The sequence below is a fragment of the Cydia strobilella genome, chromosome 26, assembly GCF_947568885.1.
Source record: "Cydia strobilella chromosome 26, ilCydStro3.1, whole genome shotgun sequence".
NCBI classification, from domain to species: domain Eukaryota; kingdom Metazoa; phylum Arthropoda; class Insecta; order Lepidoptera; family Tortricidae; genus Cydia; species Cydia strobilella.
In genome coordinates this window covers 2,101,413-2,128,088 of record NC_086066.1, presented here as the reverse complement: position 1 = coordinate 2,128,088, position 26,676 = coordinate 2,101,413, and the positions used below count along the sequence as shown (strand labels likewise).

Sequence of the window (26,676 nt, the reverse complement as noted above, 5' to 3'; positions counted from 1 at the left end):
TACACTGGCTGAAATATTAATTCGATCCCACGTGGATCCCACTTTGACGTTGGCGAAATCATCGACAGTATCGATGGAGCCATAGAAAAAAAAAAACGACTAAAATGAGTAAGAGTAGCAAAGTATGGCGCAGGCACTATACTCACTGTAGTCCCCAAGTGAACTGGTCAACAGTGCTCTGATAGTGACTGGCTGCTTCATCGTTCATACTCCAAGCCCCTCCCACGAACTGCAGCCGCCCCTGCCTCACCAGGGTGTGAACCTGGGACTTCACGGACGCAGGCTGGGCCACCCACCACTTCCAGAAGAACGCTGTTTCTACGTAGATGAATCTGGAAATAAAATCGGTTTTAATTAACTTGCAGTAGTAGTATTAGTAATCACTTTATTCACAACATAGGTTTATAAAAATAAATTACAGTAAGAGAAGTACAAAGGCGAACTTATCCCTATAAGGGATTACTTCCAGCTAACCTTCGAGTAGATGAGTGGAAAACTAGTTAGGTCAGATAGACAAACTTACGGGACGTACAATAATATTTAAAAAGTAAACTAACATATTGTCTATTCATAAAATACATAAATAACATTATAGAATAAAATACAAAGATAAATAAAGCCTGAGACAAAAACGTCCCTCCGAAAATCAAGAAAAAATTATACTCCAAAAGGTGGCGCCATGCCTTTGGCCTATATTCGTATAGATGGCGACACCGTTTGATATTTACCAAATTTTAACACATATCAGTAAAAGAACAAGAATCAAAGTCAAATGGAGTTCTAAAAGTTTTAATCCTGTGTCGAAAGATGGCAGTAAATTTACTGTGACTACAAAATTTACTTTGACAATACGCCTCTATACTACATTCTCTTTGGTAGTAGCGATTGGACCGGTGATCCTAGAGGTCGCAAGTTGTCTTGCCGGGGATTGGGAATTTTTTCATTTTTTTATACAAAAATTTTATGGAATGTTTACATAACTCACTTTCTTTTGGGGTCCAACCATAGTTCTTTCACGACTGAATTCAGGATACACTCGACGCAGGCCTTCTGAATGGTGTTTCGACCTGAAACGAATTGGTGTAAAATATAAAAAAATAATCTGCAATAAAACAACAAAATCTGCGATAAGTTCTTGATTAGTGTAGTGTGTAATTTGCTACAGATATTTGATATACTTATGAAAAATCGTTGGCTATGCAATATTATAATAACCTTGAGTTATGAAATAAAACTACCTAAAGCCTTTGTACCTAAATTTATATGAATTTCATGTTATCAATTTTTGTTTTGTACAATAAAGTGATTTACTACTACTACTACTAAAACTATGAAAACGGATTATATCGCGTATATTGAATTTATAATACATCCCGACGTTTCAAACGTTTGACGTTTTAAAGTTTATAGTCTATGATGGTTCATTATTTTTAGTATGTGGGTATTTTTATTTTTGCACTTTGTAATTTTTCCTCAGTCACCCGTTGACCACGAACGCTGTAAAGGGTTCGAAACGTCGGGATGTATTATAAATTCAAAATACGCGATATAATCCGTTTTCATAGTTTTATTTCATGAGTAACTATCGCGGTAACCGAAGACAATATAACCTTGAGTTATTTGAGTAAATCTAATGGAGACTGGAGATGGCCATAAGAAGTATTCACTAAATAACTATTAGGTAGTACAACGCAACCTCATTGAATTTGGTTTGTTAGAATGAATAGGTATACTTAGGTAGGTAGGTCATATTTTAACTCTGTTGGAATAAAAGTAGGTACCCACCTACTTATGAATGTTTACCATATAAAACACCCTCCATTTTAAAAGTCGGGTCCACAGAGCGAGCGCATATCGCGAGCACAGCGCGAGGAAATTCCCTTGCGCGTATGTTCGCTCTGTGTGGACCGGCTAATAATGCAGCCTCAGTTACTCGGGCTATATTTAATTCAGATGAATCAGCTTAGTAATGTAGACTTTACACTTTTATAATATAAATAGTAATGAAACGGATTAAGTTTTAGGGAAAAAAATGCGAAATTATAGCTAACTTTGCGATTTTTTTCTATCGATGCAAATTCATTAAATCCATTTCCCATATATAATTGTAGAATATATCTTCCGTTAATGTAAAAACAATAAAAGCGGCCAAGTGCGAAACGGACTCGCGCACGAAGGGTTCCGTACCATTACGCAAAAAACGGCAAAAAATCACGTTTGTATGGGAGCCCCACTTAAATATTTATTTTATTCTGTTTTCAGTATTTGTCGTTATACCGGCAATAGAAATACATCATTTGTGAAAATTTCAACTGTCTAACTATCACGGTTCATGAGATGTAGCCTGGTGACAGACCGACAGACAGACAGACAGCGGAGTCTTAGTAATAGGGTCCCGTTTTTACCCTTTGAGTACGAAAGCCTAAAAACTATTTTTTTAATACAGTTGCTCAAAAAGTGCTACTTTACGTAGCTGTTTAGCGTGGGGAAAGTTGGTTTTCGCGAACTAGTGCTTTTTACTTTTCCAATTTTTTTAAATTTATACTTGTTCCAATTCATGACTACTTATTGATGAGTGTTAATATTAGTTTCCTTTAAACGTCGTAATCAACATAAAAACCTACTGTTAATGTAAGAATACGAAAAATATACATATTTTATAATTTAATTACTTACCTCATCATCATTATAACACGTTTATTTTTTTATATTGAATATTGAAAAACCATTCTTAATAAGTTGTCTGAATGGAACGGAATAGCTGCCGAAACGCCTGTCAAAGAAGAGGCGTTTTTTCTTACTTTTACTACCTACTTAGAGGCGTTTTCCAAAGTTTATATTCCTTACTTGTTGTTTTTATTATTTTTCCCCTCACTAGCTCGGAAAGCCGTCTTTTATCCTTTAAAACAAGCGGGGGAAAACGCATTTTATCCACTAGTGGGGAAAGTAATTTGACCTTGGATAGAGCGTGTTTAAGTAGCTTGACAGATAACAAAGCGTAAAACGCTCATAATAATGGTTCGTTCGATATTAATTATTATTAAATAAATGGTTAGAGAGTCTAATAAAAAATACCAGATTTAGCTTTATTAAATGATTTTAAGTCATAAACCTTAAAAATCCATAATAAACGTTTGTTTTTTAATAATTCTGTTAAATATAATTCTGAACGCACAAGTTAAGTCGATGCAATTTCAAAACGCATCATTGACATTTCATACGTCAGAAATGTCAACATTGTCAACAAAAATTTTACTTAAAAACTTCTCACGTAAAAGTACAGAATTTCCAGTTTTTTGTTATAATATCGTAAAAAAATTAGTGATTCCAGTTGATGAAGATGATCTAACGCCTATGGATGTTGCACTTTCCTCGCTATAGTGAGGGGAAAAGTTTTGTGTTACACACGGGTGCAAATGTATTTTACTTCTCGTGTGTTAAAACACTCGCGGGTAAAATACAACTTTGCACCCTTGTATAACAAATAACTATTTTCGCAACTGTATTAAAAAACGTCGTTCGATACACGTGCGGAAATGTCATTATTCACTCGTCCCGATCTCGGTACTCGTGAAGTAATGACATACTTTCCGCACTAGCATCGAAATGTACTATTTTTGTAGTTGTCGTTAAATTAATAAGTTAATCCATCTCCAACCCTTTGTATCTTCCTTTAAATATTTTAAGTGCATAATTAGGGAATAAAACGTGTATTTGATTGACATAACTCACTTCCATAGTAGTACTGGTCGAGAGTCTTTAGCCAGCCGACGTCATCATGCGTGTGCGATACTAAATGCACGTTGAGGACTCCTGGCTCTGCGTCGGTACAGCTCTGAAACAAAAACATAGGATCGAATACCGATATTTTCATTCAGTGTCAATGAGTTTAAGGATAAATTAGATAAGCACAAAGCAAATTCTACTCAACACTGAGAACTCGGTTTATGACTCTGGATACAGGCATTATCAGTTGTTTAAACTGCCTGCCTGCATTACAAATAATAAATAAATAAATAAAATTATAATCTATCTCGGTTTCTCAGTAATATTTCTCCAGTTTATTAAGTTAGTAAATAAAGGTCCGTTAAGGGATCTAGAGAATGGCGGGAAACAACGAAGAAAGCCGTACAACCACCTTAATGACCACGACTGCTCTGATAAGAGTATCCGACTGAGAAGAAGAAGGGATCTCTTCCAGCGATCCCTTGACGGGATAAGTCCGCCTTTGTACCAATGGCGTGTGATTTTTAGGGTTCCGTACCCAAAGGGTAAAAACGGGACCCTATTACTAAGACTCCGCTGTCTGTCTGTCCGTCTGTCTGCCGCCAGGCTGTATCTCTTGAACCGTGACGCTAGGCAGTTGAAATTTTCACAGATGATGTATTTCTGTTGCCGCTATAACAACAACTACGGAACCCTCGGTTTTTTTGTTCCGTTCGTTGTTTTTTGGTACAATTAAGTTTTTTACTACTAGTAGTAATCAGACTTAGGTACATGCATTAACCCGTCAAAACCCAGCCATTTATATAGGTACTATCCATACGTAAGTGTGTCTGTCTGTTATCTCTTCACGCTAAAACCGCTGAACCGATTTAGTTGAAATTTGGTATAGAGATTGAGTCCCGAAGAAGGACATAGGGTAGTTTTTATACCAGAAGTCATCAAGGGGGTGAAAAGGTGGGGTGGAAGTTTGTATGGGGAATCGATAAAAAGCAGATTGGATAAAAAATAAGCTACCCAAATTAGTAATTAGTAAAGCATAAAGGCAACGCACTCCAGTCTCTGCAATGTTGACGGTCTTTATCAGAAAGATAAGTGACCTTTGACACTGTTATCTGTCCGCGTATATAGACATATTCGTGGTTATCTTTACTGTGACAGCTTTCTAATTTTACAATACAACAAATTTAAAAAAAAACGGCCAAGTGAGAGTCAGACTCGCGTTCCAAGGGTTCCGTACATTACACAATTTTTACAATGTATTTTTTTAAGTAAAACGTCTTCAAAAATCTCGTAGGGGTTAAATCAAAAAATTTGTAATTAAGTCTGACTCACGCTTGACTGCACATTTCTAATAAGCTTTCCTGTCATCTATAGGTAAAGAACTATAAAGGGGGGGATGGTCATTTTTTGGTTATTTTCTTAAATAACTTCTAAACTTTTTTTTTAACATTACAAAAAATATATAGTTGTGATTCTCAAAATGAGCTCTTTCATTTGATGTAACACGATACAGTTTGAAAAGCTTTAATTTTTAATTTTCTCATTTACTCCCTAAAAGTGGCCCCCATGTTTAAAATTCATATGTTTACATTACATTTTATGTATACCAAAATTTCAACTTAATTGGTCCAGTAGTTTCGGAGAAAATAGGCTGTGACAGACGGACAGACAGACAGACATACGCACGAGTGATCCTATAAGGGTTCCGGTTTTTCCTTTTGAGGTAGGTACGGAACCCTAAAAACTAGAAATAAAGCAGAAATAAGGTTACCATATGCAAAGATGAAGTGCATAAGATAAATAAAGACTAAGAAAAAAACGTACCTCCGAAAATCAAGATAAAATTATGCTCGAAAAGATAGCGCCATACCTTTGGCATGTCTTTGGTCTATACTCGTGTAGATGGCGACACCGTTTGATATTTTACAATTTTAATTTTAACACATATCAGTGAAAGAACAAGGATTAAATTCAAATGGCGTTCAAAAAGTTTGAATCCTGTGTCGAAAGATGGCAGTAAATTTACTGTGACTACAAAATTTACTATGACAATAAGCCTCTATACCTACTCAATTCTCTTTGCCATGTGTGAAAACAGTTTATATATGTCGGCGGCTCGCAAATCGGGCTTATCGAGATATTCCAAGTCATATCATGAAACGCCGGTATTTCATGGTCTGACTAAGATTAACCCAGGCATATCACGAATCACGTACTGCCATAAAAAAGAGGCGGCAGATCAATATCAGGAGCAATGCATTCGTCGATATTCCTAGCCTCATACTGGGCGCATCGTAAAATAATTATTTTACGATGCGCCCGTCCGTCGGTGGCGCTGCGTCCGTCAGTGTTGTTAGATTAGTTTTTGTAAGGTTATTTCATAAGGTTCGGTTCAACCCGACTACGCCAAGCACCAGCATAAGGCGTAGCCACTTACTCAATCGACTACGGCTACGCCCGTCATTTATCAAACGAGCGAGCGAAGCGAAGTGAAGTTCTTACATTCAACTTGGAACTCACAGCTGGCTAGGGGCACGTCCCGGCATTTCGATGTTTTTAAGCTGAACTATCAGAGGATAGTTCGATGGACAATAACTTTAGTAAATTTGTTCTAACTTAAATGAAATTGGGTAAACGTGTAGTTAAGGGCATTATATTTTAGTCATTAAATTATGAGCAGGCTCGATCAAGGGGTTATGAAGCTAGAAGAGCCTAGAAGGGCAAAAAGCTATTTGTGAGGGCTCTTGCTATTCTGGTCATCATATTTGCAAGAAAGTATGGTCGAGGAGGTATAAAATGAAAGTGCTCGGTGTATATACATTTATAATATGTGTTATTTTTAAATTTACGATTTTAAAATAATTAGCAAGATAGTAAATATGAAATAAAATAAACATAATATAAATATTTTACATTTGACAATAAAAATTATGGCTTACCACAGATACAGTTTATTTCAATCGCTATCGTGACCAAAACGTAGTATAATAATTATATAGGAGAATCGTGACTTAAATCTATCAGTCAAGGGCTTCACAGACCTTGCAAGTTGCAATAAATCGCACGCGGTTTTCGATCCATTGCCGACTCATCTCATGCATTCAATTGATCTATCTTTTTGTTGAGCCGCGAGGTCTCAGTTCGGGGCGAACTACTAGTTTAGAAGTACTCACATCGTAGCCGCAGCTTTCACCATCTCTCGGAGTGATCTGGTCGAAGGACGTAGGCACCGTAGTCACCAGCCCGACTACGCCTAGCAACAGCAACCAACGCTGCATTTCCTGAAATATAAATATTATTAAAATTGTATGTTTTTCCCATCACGGTACAATTAATGGTGTTCCGGACTTTTGGGAGGCGTGCGCGGAGCCGAAACCAACACGTAGAGGACATTTTGACACTTTAAGGGGTACACCGAGCGGATGCTGCCCTTGCCCGTGTCACTGGACGCACGCAGAGGCAGCACCCGCCAGGGTGTATGGACTATGTATTGAGAGTTGATGGAATCTAAAATAAACTAGGCTTATGGGTGAAAGCGAAGGACTAAGTACTGAACTATGGGATAAAAAACCGGACGCCGGCCTAATAAAACGGTGTGCAATTTTATTTCCAGCAGACGGTGGCTCGCCCTCAACAATATTAATATAGAAATAGTTTATTCGTGGCACACTATACAGGTTAACAAGAGGCACGAAAAGCAAACTTACACATTACATTACATGACACAAAATATATTAGCCACGAAATGGTCCCGACTCAACATGGTGTTAGCCTGGATGGGCCAACGCTGGTCTTCCGTCGGGACCATAAACGAGTGAAGCACGGAAAGTACACAACATAAAAAAATGAATAATAAACAATGGCAATAAAACAAACAAATTAGAAATAAATAAATAAAAGATTACAGTTACATTTTATTATGTATATAAAATCAAAACTAAAAAGATGGCGATAAAAACTAAAAGAATATGGCAAAATTCGGCATCAGATCGGTTTGTAACGAATTGGTATTACTACGTCACCGTACTGCTGCATTTCGAGGTAGCTTCAAATATACAGCAACGAAATGCTGGAATAATGTACCTCCACCCCTCAAAAACTTAAATACAGTAAGTTTTAAATTGCGGTTTAAACAACATCTTATAGCAATACAAAACTCGCTACCTTCTGGTACTAGAGCCACGCTGTCATATTCAAAATGATTATATTTATGCACCTTATATTTTTATTTATTTTTACTATGTTAAGTATATTTACACTCATATCTATCTATCATAAGTTCATATACTTCCTTCACTTCAATATATAACTATTAAATTCAGCTTACACACCATACTAGCAATTGTTCTGTCCAAATTCTAAAACATATAGTTTACACTCATACATTATATATTAACATAATTCTAAGCCATTTAGTTTTTGACTAACAGCGAGTAAGGGATAATGTATCAAGGGTCTGCCTGAAAACCAGCGTTGTAGTAAATACACTGCAACATTATGCTGAGGCAAGCTCCTATTTAACACGCATGAATATTTCTCTCTTATATGTGCAACTCAGGGTTTATCTGTAAAAAATGTATTACGCTATCTGTTAACATACACACAAACAGACAGACGCGGCGGGGGACTTTGCTTTATAAGGTGTAGTAAAGTATTAATTAATACGTAGTGGATTATAAGCGCTATCTACTCGTGTTGCAAAACCACTCGTTTACTGTTGACACATTTAAGCAATATGTTTTCAGTTTAATCAATCAATCCATCAATCTAAACATATCTATCGGATGATGTAAACAATATATAAACAAACTGATATCTACTTAAGCAGTTTTACGTAGGTACTTCATTTCTCGACATTACGAAATTTTAATCCGTATATTATTTACGATATGAGTGCGTAAAATAGGAAATTCGAAACGAGTGGCAATAAATTAAAACACGACCGAGGGGTGTTTTAAAACAAACCCGAGTTGCGAATTACCTAATCGCACTTGTATCGTAATGTACTATTACATTAGGTACTAGGTACTTATATTAAGGCCCTTTAAATATTAATATGTACCTACTGTAAAGGGATTTTCTTATATAATGATTTGTAGTATGGAATTAAACGATACTGTTTGTATTTGTATTTTGTATTTATTTATTGCGTATGGTAATTCAGGTTACAATAGCAGGTACAATATTGCATGTTACAACCAAAGATAGATATAACTCCGTAATAGATGGATACAGTCTAAGGAAAAAACGTGCCTCGAAAATCAAGAAAATTTGATTCTCGTTCAGAGGGCACTACTAGTTTTGGCCTACAGTCGTATAGATGGCGTTGACGGTTTCGTTTGTTATTTAACAAAATTAACGCATATCAGTGAAAGAACATGGGTCAAAATCATAAAAATAATTAATGCAAATAAAAAAAATCATTTATCCATATTTAAATACATTTTATCGTATTTTTATAAATCTTCATTTTTAGTTTTAAAGTGTGTCGACAGATGGCAGTGAATTTACTGGGGGTACAAAATTTACTATGCTAGTACCGCTCTAGTATAAGTTACTCTATGTTACAACATAGTTTCACTGAACACTACCTTTACAGATGTACACGCTTGTATATACTTATTACTCTATTAATAAAAACTAATTATAAAATGTCAAAATAAATTAATATTAAGAATACCGCTAAATAATAAAAAAAATATAATAATTATGTGGGTTCAATGTCCATGTATTCTCTTAAACTATAAAAACATTTGTTTATAAGCCAATCCTGAGCTAAACTTTTAAATTGTTTGATGTCTAATATCTTAAAATTATCGGGCAATTTATTATAAATGTCTGTGTGTTTATCTGTTTATTAGGCTCAGCAACGGAAGATTCAATTTACCTACTTACTAAGAATTAACATACTAAAAGGGCATATTTGTTATTTATTTTAAACATCATGTTAACACTCAGAAAAGGACTTAGTAAAGACTTATAAATTAGCATAATTTTGAATAAGTATAATCACTAATTTACAAAACACCTAGTTAATATTCCACACAACGTACGTAATTAATGCAAATTAGCTGAGCCAGCTGCGGTTCTCAACAGATAATAATTTTGTTTTTAAATCACTGTCGTCAAAGATTTATATAACTCCGTAAGTCCGTATAAGATGGATACACAGTCTAAGCAAAAAACGTGCCTCGGAAATCAAGAAAATTTGATTCTTGAACAGATGGCGCCACCACGCTTTGAAATTCAGAAAAACATATTTCGGAATTATTGGGTGTTCCCATAAATACATATATAATTATTTGGATTATGTGTTATAATTATTTGGATTAATTTTGAAGTGACTGATTATGGTTGTATAATTGCAAATTTTACAGATATTTGATTTTTATAATATGCGATCTTATTTTAATTTTAACTTATTCATTTTACAATATTGTAATCTGATGGCAATCTTTATCATTATTTTTGACATGTAAACCGGTTTTATAAAATAAATGACTATTTATTTTATTTTATTTTATTTTATTTATTTGGGGCATCAACAGCAATGCAAAAATTAATACAAATCATAGTGAACAGAAAACATAGCGAATAACAGATGTCCACAAAAGTACAGTTAACATGCAATAACTAAGTGGAAACACAAAAAAAAAGAAGGGAGTAAAAAAGCATTCTATACAAACTAGATATGGCTTGCATAACATGTGTACGTGTTTGTTTTGAGTGATTGTATGTGCGTGACTATGACTATGACCATAAATACCATAAGATGTCTTAAAATCTTAATTTTTAGTTTTAATCGTGTGTCGATAGATGGCAGTGAATTAACTGAGTCTACAAAATTTACTATGACAGTACTCCTCTACCCTATATATCCTCTTTGCTGTCGTGAAGCACATCTAATGAGGGGACATTAGTAGCATGCTTGTTGTATAACTTGTATAGGCGAGGCAAATTTACCCCAGTAGCATTTATACGTAATTATGACGTCAGCGACGTCATTATGACGTAATAATGCCGTCATTATGACGTCGCTGACGTCATTTTGCTACCTGGGTACTGTTCCAAATAGATGTAATATGTGGTATTTTCTATAAAAAGGGACCTTATTGTCGATGGCGCTTACGCCATTATTAACGATGCTCCGATATAAATACAATGCCGCGACACGCTGTGCGGCGTAAGCGCAATCGACAATAAGGTCCCTTTTCATAGAAAATGCCCCATATTTTTACAGTTCGCGTTCAAAAGGTACCTTTCACAGTCTTATTGTTTTACATTAAGAGGAAAGAGGACGGCCGTTTCTCTATACAAACGTAGTCCCCATTTTTCCCTCTGGATATTGACATTATGGAAATATTATTACAAAATTTGATGTATATTAACCATAGCCAGGGCCGGATCTAGAGTAGAGCGAGTGGAGCGGCCGCTCTAGGCGCCAGTTGGCAAGGGGGGCGCCAAAATGGCAAATCAGAAAAAAAAATAAGTTTTAAAAGACGCGAATGTGACGCGGGCCCAAAATACGGTTCGTTTTGCTTTTGGGTAAAAAGCTTCAACGAAGTGCGCCAAAACCCGATTTCGCTCTACCCTGATCAAGGACTCGGGCCGGCACTGACCATAGCTAATATACATTTGACTTTTTTCGATTTTTTTTTTTTGATTATTGTAAAAATTAGGAGCGGAAAACAGATTTCATACAAATTAAAAGCAATGAAACAAAATAAATGCAACTTTATTTGGTTTACGTAAGGTTCTTACTTAGCTTGAAACTGAATGTACAATATAATGGACATTGGGCCTTACTAAGATACAAAGAAATTAAGCAGTTTTAATAAAAACTTCTACTAGCTTTATTTTCTTTGTTTTTACAATTTTTATGATTATGATTATTTAAATAAATACATATTTATATGTTATATATATCGTTGTCTGAGTACCCATAACACAAGCCTCCTTGGGCTTACCGTGAGACTTAGTCAATCTGTGTAAGAATGTGCTATAATATTTATTTATTTTTCAAAAAAATCATTGTTGGAATGTTTATTTGTACCTACCAAACCAAAGGTACAAATAAACATTCTGCCTAAGCCTGTTTAAACTAACCCTGCACCGTGTTTGATAGCACAGTGTGGAAGTATTATTTTAAACGTCATAAAAACACTGAAGACATAAAAACTGCGAATAGCTACAATTCTTTCGTACTCAAACTTAAAAAATACCTAGTCTCTGCTGCCTTTTACTCGTTAAACGAATTCTTCTGATAGGAATAGAATGTCACATGAGTCCTGCATATTTAAAACATTATAATATTATATATAATAAACATTTGGTTAACAATTGTGTACCGAATTTATAATAATGCATTGTAATTTTAATAATTTAATGTATGTGAATAATAATGTAATTTAGAATAGCATTGTAAATTACTATGAAGTGTCAAATTTCAATTTTATTAATAAATGATTGTATTGTATTGTATTGTATAGAAGTTTAAAAAAAAATCGCCCCCTCCCTCGTTCTTGTAAGAAAAAATAAGATATGCTCAACCCCCTCCCCCCTAAATCGTCTTACGTTATAAATGAATGGCGCCCTGGAACGAATTATTCCATACTAGCATAACATATACAGCGCCCTCTTCACAATGATCAATATGATCATATATTACTGATCAGGCTTTACCAGACATATATACCTGTAGGAAAAAATAAGATATGTTCAACCCCCTCCCCCTAAATCGTCTTACGTTATAAATGAATGGCGCCCTGGAACGAATTATTTCATACTAGCATAACATATACAGCGCCCTCTTCACAATGATCAATATGATCATATATTACTGATCAGGCTTTACCAGACATATATACCTGTGTTATGTGAATATTCATACGTTTTCATGAATATAACTAGTGGCTCTGTGAGCTGTACTCATCGCGATAAGCTTAAAAAAATTAAAATACTTACGACTGCTATATTCTTCAGAAAGGGGCTTCTTGAAGTAAAGTCAGGTAGATATATCAGGAACAGTTTTAATAAAGAAACACTTATATTGAGTATTTGTGAGATGTACCTACCAGAAGGTACCGGACTCGATCAAGTACAAAGCTAATATGAATTCTTGGTTTCAGGGCCCGTCTTTTTATAGTGGGCTACTGTCGACACTAATAAGTGTCGTGTGCAAATTTGGAGACGACCTAGTTCTATCTAGGGTAAAACCCAGATATGATAGATAGATGCCTAAGATGCCCCAGTTGGATAGGTGCCTCTCTTCGACCTAGCGTTTTCCCGGCCTAGCGTCAGGGTCCGCTTTCCTACTCAATTTTCTCCACTTCTGGTCTTCAGCATCCCCAGGTGTGAGATTGTTCTCTTGCATATCCGCTATCACGATGTCCAGCCAGCGCTTCTTAGGCCTACCGCGGCCGCGTGATCTAGGGCCTTGGAAGTGAGTTGAGGCATCTGTTTCCGTGTTTGTCTCACTTTCAAAAAATCTAATTTCCCAATATCGGAACGAAAAAACAACAGTTTAAATTGGAAGCCCAAGCCCCACACACCTCAGTCTCTCCGAAGCCGTTGGCCAGGAATGAATGTATTTGCATTGTTTTTGCGATAAATAATATCCGCGGCGAGTGCGTAAATCGCTTCACAATTTCGGTTGGATGCCCTAAGCTTAGATTGAAGAACTGCTGCAAGAGGGACCTGATTTTCTTCGATATTCAACCTCACAATTGGGAGTCTGAGGCTGAAATGAGACGAGAGTGGCATCGAGATCTCAAAGCGGGTGTAGACACATGACGAAGACTGGTTAGAGAACCTTAGGCAGAAAAGACTCCGCGCTGCTAGACCGTTTGTGATTGGCATAAGATGCCGCTCTGGTATTGGACTCTTCATGTCATCGTAGACGTTGCTATCAACCTTCCCGTAACACCTGATTATACCCGACGCTTCAACAATCATCTGCTATAGATATCGTGGCCAATGATGATGATGATAGGTATCTGAAGTTACATAAACTAAAACTATGAAAACGGATTATATCGCGTATATTGAATTTATAATACATCCCGACGTTTCGAACTCTTTACAGCGTTCGTGGTCAACGGGTGACTGAGGAAAAATTACAAAACGTCGGGATGTATTATAAATTCAATATACGCGATATAATCCGTTTTCATAGTTTTATTTCATGAGTAACTATCGCGGTAACCGAAGACAATATTACATAAACTAATTCCAGGCATGGATATACCTTATCCTATTGTAAGTACAAAGTTTCAGAGCAATCTAGCTTGTCGTTTTAAAATGAGAGCGGAACTACGTTTGTATGGAGAATGCTGCGGTCTTAAGCAGGTATGCCTACATATGTATAGTTAGTTTGTTAGTTAAGTCGATATACCTATTAGTAATATGAATAACGATTCATTTACGTAAGCAACTAATTAATGCAATCGTTATGATACGATAAATTTATCAAAGCGTATACACATTAGCAATTTATTTAAATTTAGGTTCAAACACCTAGTACTTTTTATTCTTTAATATTTTTCGCGTACCTAGTCACAAGGTACTGGTTAAAATATTCGAGCTTTGAAATGTTTGATTCATATTTTAATTTAAAAATAAAATTATAAATATCAGTCGATCACAACATCGTTAAAAAAAATGCTAAGTTCCCATGAAATATTCTCGGTATTTTTTTAGGGTTCCGTACCCAAAGGGTAAAAATGGGACCCTATTACTAAAACTCCGCTGTCCGTCTGTCTGTCACCAGGCTGTATCTCATGCACCGTGATAGCTACAGTTGAAATTTTCACAGATGATGTATTTCTGTTGCCGCTATAACAACAAATACTAAAAAGTACGAAACCCTCAATGGGCGAGTCACGTTTATTGCCAATAAATCTTACAGTTAGTTTCGATTTATTGAAACGCCAATGAGTGACGTAAATGGTATACATAAATGAAACAGCCGTAATACTTAATCCATAATCTCCACTTTCGGAGTGGAAACTTAAATGAGAACTTCCTCATGAAAGTTAAACAGAAAATTAGTGAATTTATAAAATATTCTGCAACTTTTAACCAAGGGATGAAATGATGCCTTTCACCCGAGAACACACTACTTAAACACTCTACTTTTCATTTCGAATACGAGGAAAGTAAAATACATGACTTTTTTTAAACATGACTAAGTATAATTTTTATAGCATTTCTTGAGGGTACTTTCAATTAACTATGTAGTTAAAAGTATTGTTATTTATGTAATGGGGAGTTAAGTATCAAAATGGAAATTGTATAATAAATTCATTTAAAACCACAGAAATAAATATACCAGCGTATATATTAAATCTGTGTTTAATATACCAGCGTATTACATTAAATCTGTGTTTAAAACCAAATTTCAATTTAGAACAATAATGACCTTTTTCAAAGCATTAGATATGAAAAGATCCGATACTACAGTTCGACTCAACATTACAAACTGTGGAACATAATCCGGTTCACAATACCAGGCTAACAGAACTAGGACTACACAGAATCAAAGCGCAAAAACTAGCCCCGGGACGGGACGAGCATCCTGATCGCCGTTATAGGTACGAGACTACGAGTACATGTGCGTAGAATTTGTGGCGCTTTTTTATTGCACTGACCTGGGCTATAACCGCGAAAATCGAAGTTCGCAAATTGCGGGAATTTTTCTCTGTCACTCTAATTACGCCTTCATTGGAGTAAAAGAGAAAGATCCCCGCAATTTGCGAATTTCGGTTTTCGCGGTAGCCCTCGGCTACACTTTTAACTGACAGTTCGTAAACCTTATTACAGTTGCCATCAGATATATCGGAGCGGCCGAGGTGATCAAAATATCTGAACACGGACTCTAACGCGTTGACAATAGAGGCGTGTTCTGATATTTGTGAGCACCTTGGACGCTCCGATATATCTGATGGCGCCTGTACAAAGGGATAAGGTCAACCGATGGACAACTAAGAGTGTATGTATTTTTTCCACCAACACAGTTCACAATGAATAAACCTAATTAAATGCACTAAGATTTAATAGGTACAGTCAAGTGCATAAATATATACGTTCCCAATGTTTCAAAAATATGTGTACGCTCTTACACCTTAGACACTTTGAGCCATTTGTCTGGATCAATATTTTTGCCTTCGACCTTCGACTGTACCTAATATATAATAAAGGACCTAAGCACACCTAAGTGATAGGTCTGAGATATTATCGATAATTTTCTCATTTTTTTGACTCAAAACAAGTTTAATATACGATATCAACTGTTTAAAATGTGTTAATTATTTATTTTTAAATGTTAGTATTGTAATTTGTGATTATTTGTATATTGTTTCTTTTTCTTTTTGTATTTTCTCTGTAAGTTAGCAGTGGTTTGGTATTTTACTGTCATACTATTTAACTTGTTTGATAAAAAAAAAAATATATAAAAAAAAACGTACGCGTGTGTCATCTTTGTATTATCAATAACCGTTATGATAAGGTTGATGAACTTTATTATCAGAGATACCTAAATAAATAGGTAAGTAAGCAGGTCATTAGATCAATGAGGTAGGATTACTTATCTATTTATTTAGGTACCTCTGACTATCGAGTTGGAACTTAATTCTGTATAACTAATCTCCGGTTCTGTATGAACCGATTTTGCATGTACAACCAGCCTTAAAGTTTATAGTCTATGATTGTTCATTATTTTAGTATGTGGGTATTTTTGCACTTTGTAATTTTTCCTCAGTCACCCGTTGACCACGAACGCTGTAAAGGGTTCGATAGTCGGGATACTCGGGATGTGTTATAAATTCAATATACGCGATATAATCCGTTTTCATAGTTTTATTTCATGAGTAACTATCGCGGTAACCGAAGACAATATAATGAACGTATTTGAATAATAGAGACTTGTCTGTCGATTAGAATACCTATATACAGTAGGCGAAGTTAGAGTTAGACCAAGAAAAGTCTGCAATGTGCAGCCGGATCTTATGAACCGAGAGTTAGAGAGTTGAAATTTTCACAGATGATGTATTTTTGTTGCCGCTATAACAACAAATGCTAAAAACCGGCCAAGTGCGAGTCGGACTCGCGCACGAAGGGTACAGTACCATTACGCAAAAAACGGCATGGAAATAACGTTTGTTGTATGGGAGCCCCACTTAAATATTTATTTTATTCTGTTTTTAGTATTTGTTGTTATAGCGGCAACAGAAATACATCATATGTGAAAATTACAACTGTTCATGAGATACAGCCTAGTGACAGACGGACAGACGGACGGACAGACAGCGGAGTCTTAGTAATAGGGTCCCGTTTTTACCCTTTGGGTACGGAACCCTAAAAAGTACGGAAACCTCGGTGGGCGAGTCCAACTCGCAATTGTCCGGTTTTTTTATATATGTAGGTATATGCAATTTCGAACCATGTTATATCATTCTGTGAGTAGCCAACAGCTACAAATTGGAAAATTACCCTTTCTTACCCGGTAGGTACCTACTCTTCCCTACGGTTTATTTGTAAATTTTGTAATATACAACTAACACTTACCTCACCAGTAAAACTCCAGCATCAGACAAGGAAACAACGACTTAATTATTTTTGTACGTAAGTAAATACGCGAAACGAATAACAAAATGGCATACACCCTCAAATGCTGACAAATAATGACTGAGGAAACTGATGAAGATGAAACGAAACTATAAACGAAACGAACTACCAAAGAGTATATAACCACTACTGCGAGCTACGAAGGGAACTTAGGCCTCATAAGCACGAGCGCTTTTTTGACGCGCGTTAGAAAAGCGTTTGAATGAATACACATGTATCCATTTGGATACATGTGTATTTATTCACACGATAGCGGTGGCGGTTTTTATCAAGCGTTGTTGGATTTTCGACTTTAAGCGTTGGTTGTTAAATCGAATTTAGAGTGCGGGCGGATTTAAGTACTTTTTTAACGCCGGTTGAAAAAGCGCTCGTGTTTGTGGCATCTAAATTTTCACTATATGTTCTTTTGGTTCTTATTACCTATAGATGGGTGGCAAAAACGACGAAAAGATGTAAATATAGTTTTTATAATAAATTATTTCTTATTAATACCTTAATAAAAATAATGAATCCTTAAACAATACGTTTTAAGGATATAATAAAAAAAAACACCGGAAAATGTATAATCCAAGAACTTGCCTTTTTTGCTGCGGCAACATTTCAAGACCTGTCAGTCAACTGTCAGTGGGTTACATTCAAGTAGAAACGAGTAACATTAATCAAAATCGAAACGTATTCGAGTATTAGATAAGGTACATTTTGTATTATATATAAGCGTGTATGTGTAATGTGTATTTTGTAAATTTATACCATACTTCTATTTTCTGCAGGTTGAATGAATATGAATGTTGTATTGATCGCAATCCAATGTTGTTGTTTTGCTTGACCTTTGAATAAAATCGATAATCAATCTAAAAATAAACAGACCGGCAAAATGTCGGGCGGCTGGAGATTCTGTCCGGCCACACAAACCGTCGTAAAAAACTTAAAAACGCGACTGACACCGGAAGAACGTGAGAAACGAAACAAGTGGCTGGCGGAGTTTAAAAAAGAATGCAAGACCGACTTCGGCGTGAGCTTGTACAGTCTGCTGGTGACTTCAGCCAACAACCGCGACAAGAGGGAAGCTGCCGAGGCGGAGGCCGAGAATACAAAGCAGGTAATAAACCCTACAGAAGCTTTCTGTGAGTCTGTTGAGGTCGCACCAGTGGCGCGTTTCGACTACATGCTTGAAGAGGGCACGAAAAACAACATGCTATTCAAAATTCTCGCCGAACGTCTATCAGGTGATGCTGTCGAGAGAATTTGCAAACACATGTTTGAAGCGAAGAATTTAAAAATGCTTGAACTTGACAGTTTTTTCTGCAACTTCTTCCCTATTTATCTAAAGCGGGCACAATCTTGGTTCTCTCTCGATATCATGGTTAAAGCCAATAAGGCTTATCCATTATCATTCCGCTCTTTACTGCTCATATTATTGCAAGACCTCGAAATATCAAATACTATGATAAATGACTTCGTCTTAACGTTGGACGAGGCAGGTAAATATGAGTTTATGTCAACTGTTATGGAGCTCGAGCTGTCAACTGAAGAATTTATTCATAACCTCATTTCAATAACGTCTGCATATAAAGGAGCGGAAAAAACGGATAGACTCCAGCACTACATCTATAACAGTCTTATTCAGCATTCGACACAGTGCTTATCGGATTGGAATTACGGGAGACTATTGCTTGCGCACCTCCACTCAATCAGCCACGGACAGTCCAGCTTTGATATCAGGATGATGGAGCGTCTGATTGAAATGCACCGATCGCCGTTGAAGCGGCCATGCATGGCAGTGCTCAGGGATGCTATGGCAGCTCTGAATGAAGCGGCCATCCCTCCGAATCCAACCTGATACAGGGAGTGGGTGTGGAATGCTCGCCGCATGAAGCACTGGACCGAGTTTTAAGGCTTTCAAGGATAAACGGGAAGCAAAAGGTTGTGTCACAATATTTGGCGAATTTTCGAAATTTTCTGTGTAAAGAATATCTACTAAAAGCCGATTTTTTGCTAAGATTTGCAGAGCTGAGAGAATATTTAATTTTGGTGGGAAGATGCCCCATAAGAACTTTTTTATCAAAATAATCTCTTCTATCGTAAATAAAGGCAAGAACATTTAAATTTAAACTACAGTTGCAATTAGGTTTATCTTAACATGTACAACTATTATCAACTATAGGTAATTAAAATAACAGTTGTATTAATTTTATTGCACATTAGAAAAAGCTCAAATGATGGGATGGAAAAATCTTAAGACCTTAAGGCATTCTCTGCCACTGACCAAAATTGCAACTGACATAGTAGCTTTTGATAATTTACCTATTTTTTCCCTAAATTAGGAATGATGGACCGAAAGTGATGAAACTGATTTTATACGTGAATTTAAATTGATTTGCTCAAAAAGACAATTTTGGCAACTATTATGAACTGGAGTTTTGTATGTTTTGTAATTTTAAATATGTAATAATAAATAAACCTTGTTTTTATAACCCAGATACTAAAGTAACACTTTGAACAACCCAATTTGTTTAGACAACTGATAATATGTCATTTAAGTACAAAAGTGATTAGCTAGTAAATTGGCCATTCAAACTGTTATTTCACAGCCTCCTAGCCTAGTTGGTAGTTACCTACAATGCAGGAGGTCCCAGGCCGTTCCTGTTCCTGTTCGTGAGTTATGAATATTTCCTATGTATACTCATCGACAAATTTAGAGGAACGCAAATAAAAAAGTTTAATTAATAATTTCTAAATTACTTTAGGTGGTGGTAATCCAGTAATTAAACCTTTTTTTATTAGCCTTATTAAGCTTACTGTGGGGCTAGGTCAATTTTATGTAATGAGATTGTCCCATAATATATATTATTTATTTATTTTAGTATCTGTGGTTTATAAAAATATAGGATAAACAGTTGCTTTATATATTAAAATATAAAATAAATATATATTGCATTGTTACCCTTATTTTAAGGCAGAAGTTGTAGTATGGGTGCCAATGATGGTTATTATGGGGTCAACTAATACCAGGTAACATTTATACGCCATTGTGACGTATAAATGACGTCGTTATGAAGTCATTATGACGTCGCTGACGTCACTTTGCTACGTGGAATGGATGTTCAATCTTATTGATAAGGATAAATCCTTAAGCCAATTAATTTTCAAGTTACTAAAACTATTATAATAAATAAATTAAAATATTCTTGTGTGTATGTGTGCGATTGGGACACTGATATTGAAATTAAATTGTAATCATATTAGAATTCAATTTTGTGATTTAAAAGCCTCTTTCCATTATTTCATGTGATTTGCAAATTGAGAAATGAGAATATATGTACGTTCCTCAGTATGGCTGTATTAAAAAACAATTTGAATTTGTGTGATATTTTGCAACATATTAAGATTTAAAAAATTGCCGTTTGACTTTACAGTATTATACATACATGAAACCTATACTGTAGTAAAAATATACAAAAATGTTCAAAAATATCTTACATAGGTGTTAATTGTTCAGAATTTTGCTAAATATACTTAGTAACATATTTCTACATATAATAATCTGTATAATTACAATAATAGTCAAATTAATCATTTACTATTACTATTGAAATAGTTACATATAACATATATAATACAATTTTTGGCTCTAATACACGTAATGAATAACATAATTATAACTTTAAACTGTACTTTAATATTTGCAGTAAGTAACAAAAAAAAAACATTTACTTACAAATATATTGTAATAATAGGCCATAATTTGAGTTAATTTCCTCTGTTGTGTTTATTGTAGGCAGTGTTGGCCGAACGTTCATTGCAATTAACCATTAACCAGTACAAATTGAACCGTAAACCCTAACGGTTACAGTTTACGGTTCAATTTGTACTGGTTAATGATTAATTGCAATGAACGTTCGGCCAACACTGATTGTAGGTATACACATCGAGTACATACCTACACAAGTTAATAATAAAAACAGTCAACCTCTATAAAGTTGAATTTATGGAGTTACGGAAGAGAGATGAAAACGCCTTACACGATACAAATCAAAATTCTATCTGCAATTTTGTTTAAAAGACTCGCCAGTCTTGTGTATATTATTTACTTGTGTTTTAAGTATTGTGTTTTGTGAAAATTTTGGTCAATACTAGTAGTAATGTGCTCATCATTAATTTTACAGTCCATCTGGTGCAACAGTACGACACTGGTGCTATAATAAGCACATTATGTAACTACGTCGGAAATTTAAAGGGCCATATGTACTGTAAAACGTTGTACGATACACGTGAGAATTGCCTATTTATAGCACTTGTATCGTAAATAAACTAATAAGTATATATAATTAATAAACAACTAACTTATAAAACTTAAAAAACTAATCTTAAAATAAATAACTAAAAACTATATTCCCCTGCGGCACGCGGCATGGTGCCGTAGATGCTGGCAGCATTTCCTCGCTGTATCGCAATGCTTACTCTTTGTGCAAGGAAGCTGCCAGCTCTACGATCACCGGTGACGTCTATTATTTTTTTAGCCAATTGCTTAAATAATGAAGACGCATTCGGACCCCACGGGCCAAGGGTCTCGACCCCAAAAGGTACGAAATCGTATTCGGGGCCGAGACCCCTATATTTTGTCTTTTTTAATTGTTGTTAATAAACTAATTGTTGTTAGGTTGTAATACTTAATTAAGTATGTAATTTATTGGGGACCAGGGACCGGCCCGCTATCCCTTATCGGGGTTTTATAAGGGTATTGCATAAGGCTTAACTCACCATACCCTTTGCCAGACGAAACCCTTTGTTTTGGTTTTAAAAACCCTTATATAAAGCTACCACATTTGAGTAATCGGTAGCCCAAATACCCTTACAAAACCCTTATCATCCGCTCACCAACACCTTGCATATTGCTTATAAGGGTTAGCCTTATAAAGGGCTTCCCTTTTAGCATATAAGCGTGCTAATTTAAGTCGTCTACCTTGTTCATAAAGCACACATTACTTCGAATCCGAGCGATCGTCGGCGGCGACGGCGGCGTTCTTTGATAGGCAAGTATTTTCTTTCCTTTTCATACACTACCGTAGATATATACTAATCCTGTCTCTTTCACGCAAAGGGAAACCTTTATAAAAAGCGCTTAAAGATAAGGGTAACCCTTATTAAGAGCTAGCCCTCTTTTTGGTTAGCTTTTCGGTAAGGGTTAGTCAAAGGTAAGGGTATGAATGGGCTTGCAGCTCAAAAGGGAAAGTCTTTCAATGTGTTAGCCGTGTTTAAGTGTCGCCCATTGAAAGGGTTGTATCGCGGAAAGGGTTGTCCGGTCCCTGTTGGGGACACTAAATGTGGATAAAATAAATATTATTATTAAATGTCGGAACATTAAACAGTATTGTATTATATTTGTCTAGGCACTCAATCGATTATTTGTATTTTATGAAGCAGATAATATATTGTCATTGTGTGCATAATTAAAAATTAATGAATGTGATATTAAATTGAGTAATTGGACTGTCAGGGTTTTATGAAAGAAGGGTATTACGTTTGGCTGTGTGTGTGTATATGTATACTAACCATTTGCATTAATCTATATAAGTTTTCTATGTCCGTAGTATTCAAATCATCACACTATATTGTTGTCCATTTACTCTGTAGAGTTCCTGAACAAATACAATTTGTAACTGTGTATCAAATGTTTTTAATGTTAACATTGAAGTGTCAAAATTGTACTTGTTGTATTTTTGAAAATGTTGAATGTTGGTAAATAAATGTCTATGAACAATTGTCTGTATTATTTACCTGTCCGTATCCTACCAATAATTTTCGAAAAAGTAAGGTCTGTTCTGTAATTCTTTACAAAATGCACAGGAAACTAGGGATTTCAATGAAATGTGCAGGCGAACGTGACACACTTTACGCTGCGTCTTAAAGCTGGCCATACACACTAGGGTACGCCTGCGCAGTTTTACCTGTACAGTCAAGGGCAAAAATATACATACAATCCCAAAGTTTCAAAAATATGTGTACGCTCTTACATCTTAGACAATAAAGTCGTGTTCACATATTTTTGAGCCATTTGTCTAAATAGATATTTTTGCCTTCGACTGTACAGCTCAACTGCACAGGTAAAGCTGGTTAGAAAACTGCGCAGTCGAATGCCACACACGCTACGTTTTACCTGTGCAGTTGGCAAAACTGCGCAGGCATATTTACCCTAGTGTGTATGGCCAGCTTTACGTGAGCGAACAACTCGCGACCGCGAAGCAAAGCGGCGCAATCGGCGCGGCGGGACCACGGCGTTCGCGTTCGCAACGAGATCGCCCACGTTACCCACGTAGGACACTTCTATAGGTGTCAAAGGATTGATTTGCCCCGCGCTGCACCGCTTCGCGTTCGCGTGTTGTTCGCTGCGTTTATATGGTAATGTAAGCATGGCGAAAGGAAGTTTGAATAATAAAGTGTTCCAAAATAGAACTCCAAGCTTAGCTATATAATAATCCTAATTTATATGTCCAACTAATGGAACAGGCGCCTATTTCACCTGAAAATTACATTTTCTCATACATTTCTGTATCGGTAAGTAATGACGGTACGGTATCTCTAGCCTAGCGTCTGTGTTTGCTTGATGGAATGGACCAGCAATGTACGGTAAATTATCATTGTCAGTGTGTTAAACGAGCCAGAAAAGTCCGAGAAGTTATCTTAAGTAAGAGAAGTGTGTAATAAAACGCCAAATTCCAAACCTCACACGTTTAATCAGTCGAAAACCGGTGTCCCACGAAAATGATAACAGTCAAAAAATAACCAACAGTCGGCCGTTGCTAGCATTGACACAAACTAAACAAAACTATGTATAGAAAAGTGTGAACAGAAAGTAATGATAGACCTTAAGATGAAACTATATAAATTAGAAACTTGAAAAACATGCATATCTCATCAACGTTTTGTATCAAAGCAACAAATGTTTTTCATCCTTTACTCATTTATAAAATAATCTTACGTTTCGTAGTTTTGTAACTTCTAACAAAATGGTGCTAATGTATTTAGTAAGTACCTAACTCAATAATAGCAGTCCAAATAGTGCTCTAATTAAACTAAGACCTATATATTGTTGTGTACAGCATCACGACCTATAGACATCGTTATTTTCTCATATAATATGTAGGGGCTCAATTTTATTACTTTTTAGACTAGCATGATTAGATTGATTAGGTACGTTTCCTTGCTACATAAGCACCATTTCGTGAGAAGCTAACAACGAAAAGTAAGATTTTTATATAACTTCGAGCGGCAAAGCAATATTTTATACAGGTACACAAATAAATTATCGCGAGCCTCGAGGCGGCAAGTTGGTTTTCAATATTAATAAAAATGGCGGCCGCCGCATTCGCGGTTGTCGGAGAGCGTCCATTATTCGAGGCATCTTGCCGCACGAGGGGATAATCGAGGAAAGGATGAAACTCCAAACTTTGAATTAGTTTGTGTAAGCTGTTTAACTCTTACACCTAAAAAGAAGGATACAAGTACCTAGTACATAAAAGTCAGATTATGCAATGCTTGAAACGACCGTTACATGATATGAACACGACTTTGGAGATCACAGATATTGTACCGAATCGGCCAGACGACACCGTTGAAAAACCCAACCTTTAAAGAAAAAAAGATTAGTAAAGTCAAAATGGAAATTAGCTTAAATAGTCAAAGTTAAGTTGGATCTTTCTACGGTGCCGTTTTAGGTCGGATAATATGGGAGATATATAAGCCTATTTAAATGGTTTGTTTTAAATCGAAAGTATTACCTAGGCTGCAACTGAAACCAGTACCTAAACTAAACGATTAAAGCTTGTCAAAGAGGCAATAATACAAAATTTACGTATTCTTTCTTTATGCAGATTTTTTTTTCAAGTGCAATATTCTGTTTACATTTTCTAAAACATAAAAAATTCGAAATCGATTAGGAACAGAGATATCTCCAATAGTATACGACCTTTTTCTTTTAGTATTTTTAAAAACTATTATAACAACAATTTGGATATCAACATTAAAAATCACAGAGTTTTTTAGCATCCTTAGAAGTAGTTGGTTTATTTTAGTCTCAGTATGTGACCATGACCATTGTGAACAATTTTGAGAATCTTACATTAATTCTGACTAATTTAAAATTGCCCGTTAATGCTCTTATATTTAATACGAATAACTATAATTATGCCAAAGTTACTTATTATATGGTATAATACCAAAACTTATATTAGTGATTAATTTTTATATTAGTTTAATAATAGTATACTAAGAAGCTATGCCCAAATCCTACAGTTACGAAAACTTTTTTAATCACCAATTGCGTTGTTTTTGTTAAGTTTTTTTTATTACAAATAATAAATACCATTTTGTATAATAGTGTGTATGTGAAATGTTATCATACATAATAATAATTAACGTTAAAAAAAAAACAATATAAGTTGAAAAATTATCGGAGTGTGTTATATGTGTACCTCTCTAGTATTTTATATTGCGATTAAAACATTAAAAATCGTTTTCGTATTAGCCTTTTAGTATGTCTGAAATTCTAAACCGCGATTATGTCTATTCCTTTTAAAATACAAATCGGATTAGTGAACTTGTCAGACCTGACATTAGCATTTAATTTTATAGCGGAAAGCGTTTGTCTCTCTCTCACAAAGCTGATAAATAGAGACAAATACGTGTCGATAAAACACCTTGATAGTCCAGAACGCCTAGTGTAAATTTCATTCGATAGCGTGACGTCCGTTCGCGTTTGCGTTATGTCCATTTTTGTATGGGATTTTTAACAGCGCGCCAAGAGGGACGTTTTGGGAAACTCAAAATCCCATACAAAATGATACTTAACGCGTATGCTATCGAATGAAATGTACACTAGAGGTACAGAAGTGTGTTGGCACAAGTGGCACAAGCGATGACCCATTTATCTCAGACAATTTATAGAAGACATATTAAATCACATTTACAATCGGGTCTATCGCGAATTTATTTTGTTACCTTTATTTACCGACGTTACCTACCCAGTTCCAGTGAAACCTGTGTCGAAACGTCGGTAAATAAAGGTAACAAAATAAATTCCCGATAGACCCGATTGTAAATGTGATTTAATATGTGTTCAAAACGCGAACGTTTTAAATGTTATAATTTATAGAAGAAATGGGAAAAAAGTTGTCAGGCTCCGTGTGGTCCGACACTTTTTAGAATTAATAATAATAGGTAAGGCAATCGACAGGGCAAGGCTGAAAGGCACCAAATACTATTGGAATTTTGAACACCATGTGGATGATTGGAGCTGCACCTAAAGTGGAAAGTGGTATCTATACCTAA

General features: G+C 35.5%; 1 protein-coding gene across 3 annotated transcripts in view; it reads right to left on the bottom strand.

Annotated features, from left to right (window-relative positions):
- Positions 1-17,428, bottom strand: part of LOC134753142 (lysosomal alpha-mannosidase-like) — a 50,480-nt gene extending 33,052 nt beyond the window's left edge. For 2 of the 3 annotated variants that reach the window (XM_063688930.1, XM_063688929.1), the window contains exons 1-5: positions 17,290-17,428; positions 6,900-7,007; positions 3,733-3,835; positions 986-1,067; positions 147-332 (exon numbers count right to left, since the gene is read on the bottom strand). In XM_063688930.1, coding sequence (XP_063545000.1) covers positions 147-332; positions 986-1,067; positions 3,733-3,835; positions 6,900-7,004 — 476 coding nt within the window. In that variant the 5' untranslated portion in view covers positions 7,005-7,007; positions 17,290-17,428. The remainder of the gene's footprint in view (positions 1-146; positions 333-985; positions 1,068-3,732; positions 3,836-6,899; positions 7,008-17,289) is intronic. The other variant, XM_063688931.1, reaches the window with a different exon arrangement.
- Between the last annotated feature and the right edge of the window lie 9,248 nt (positions 17,429-26,676).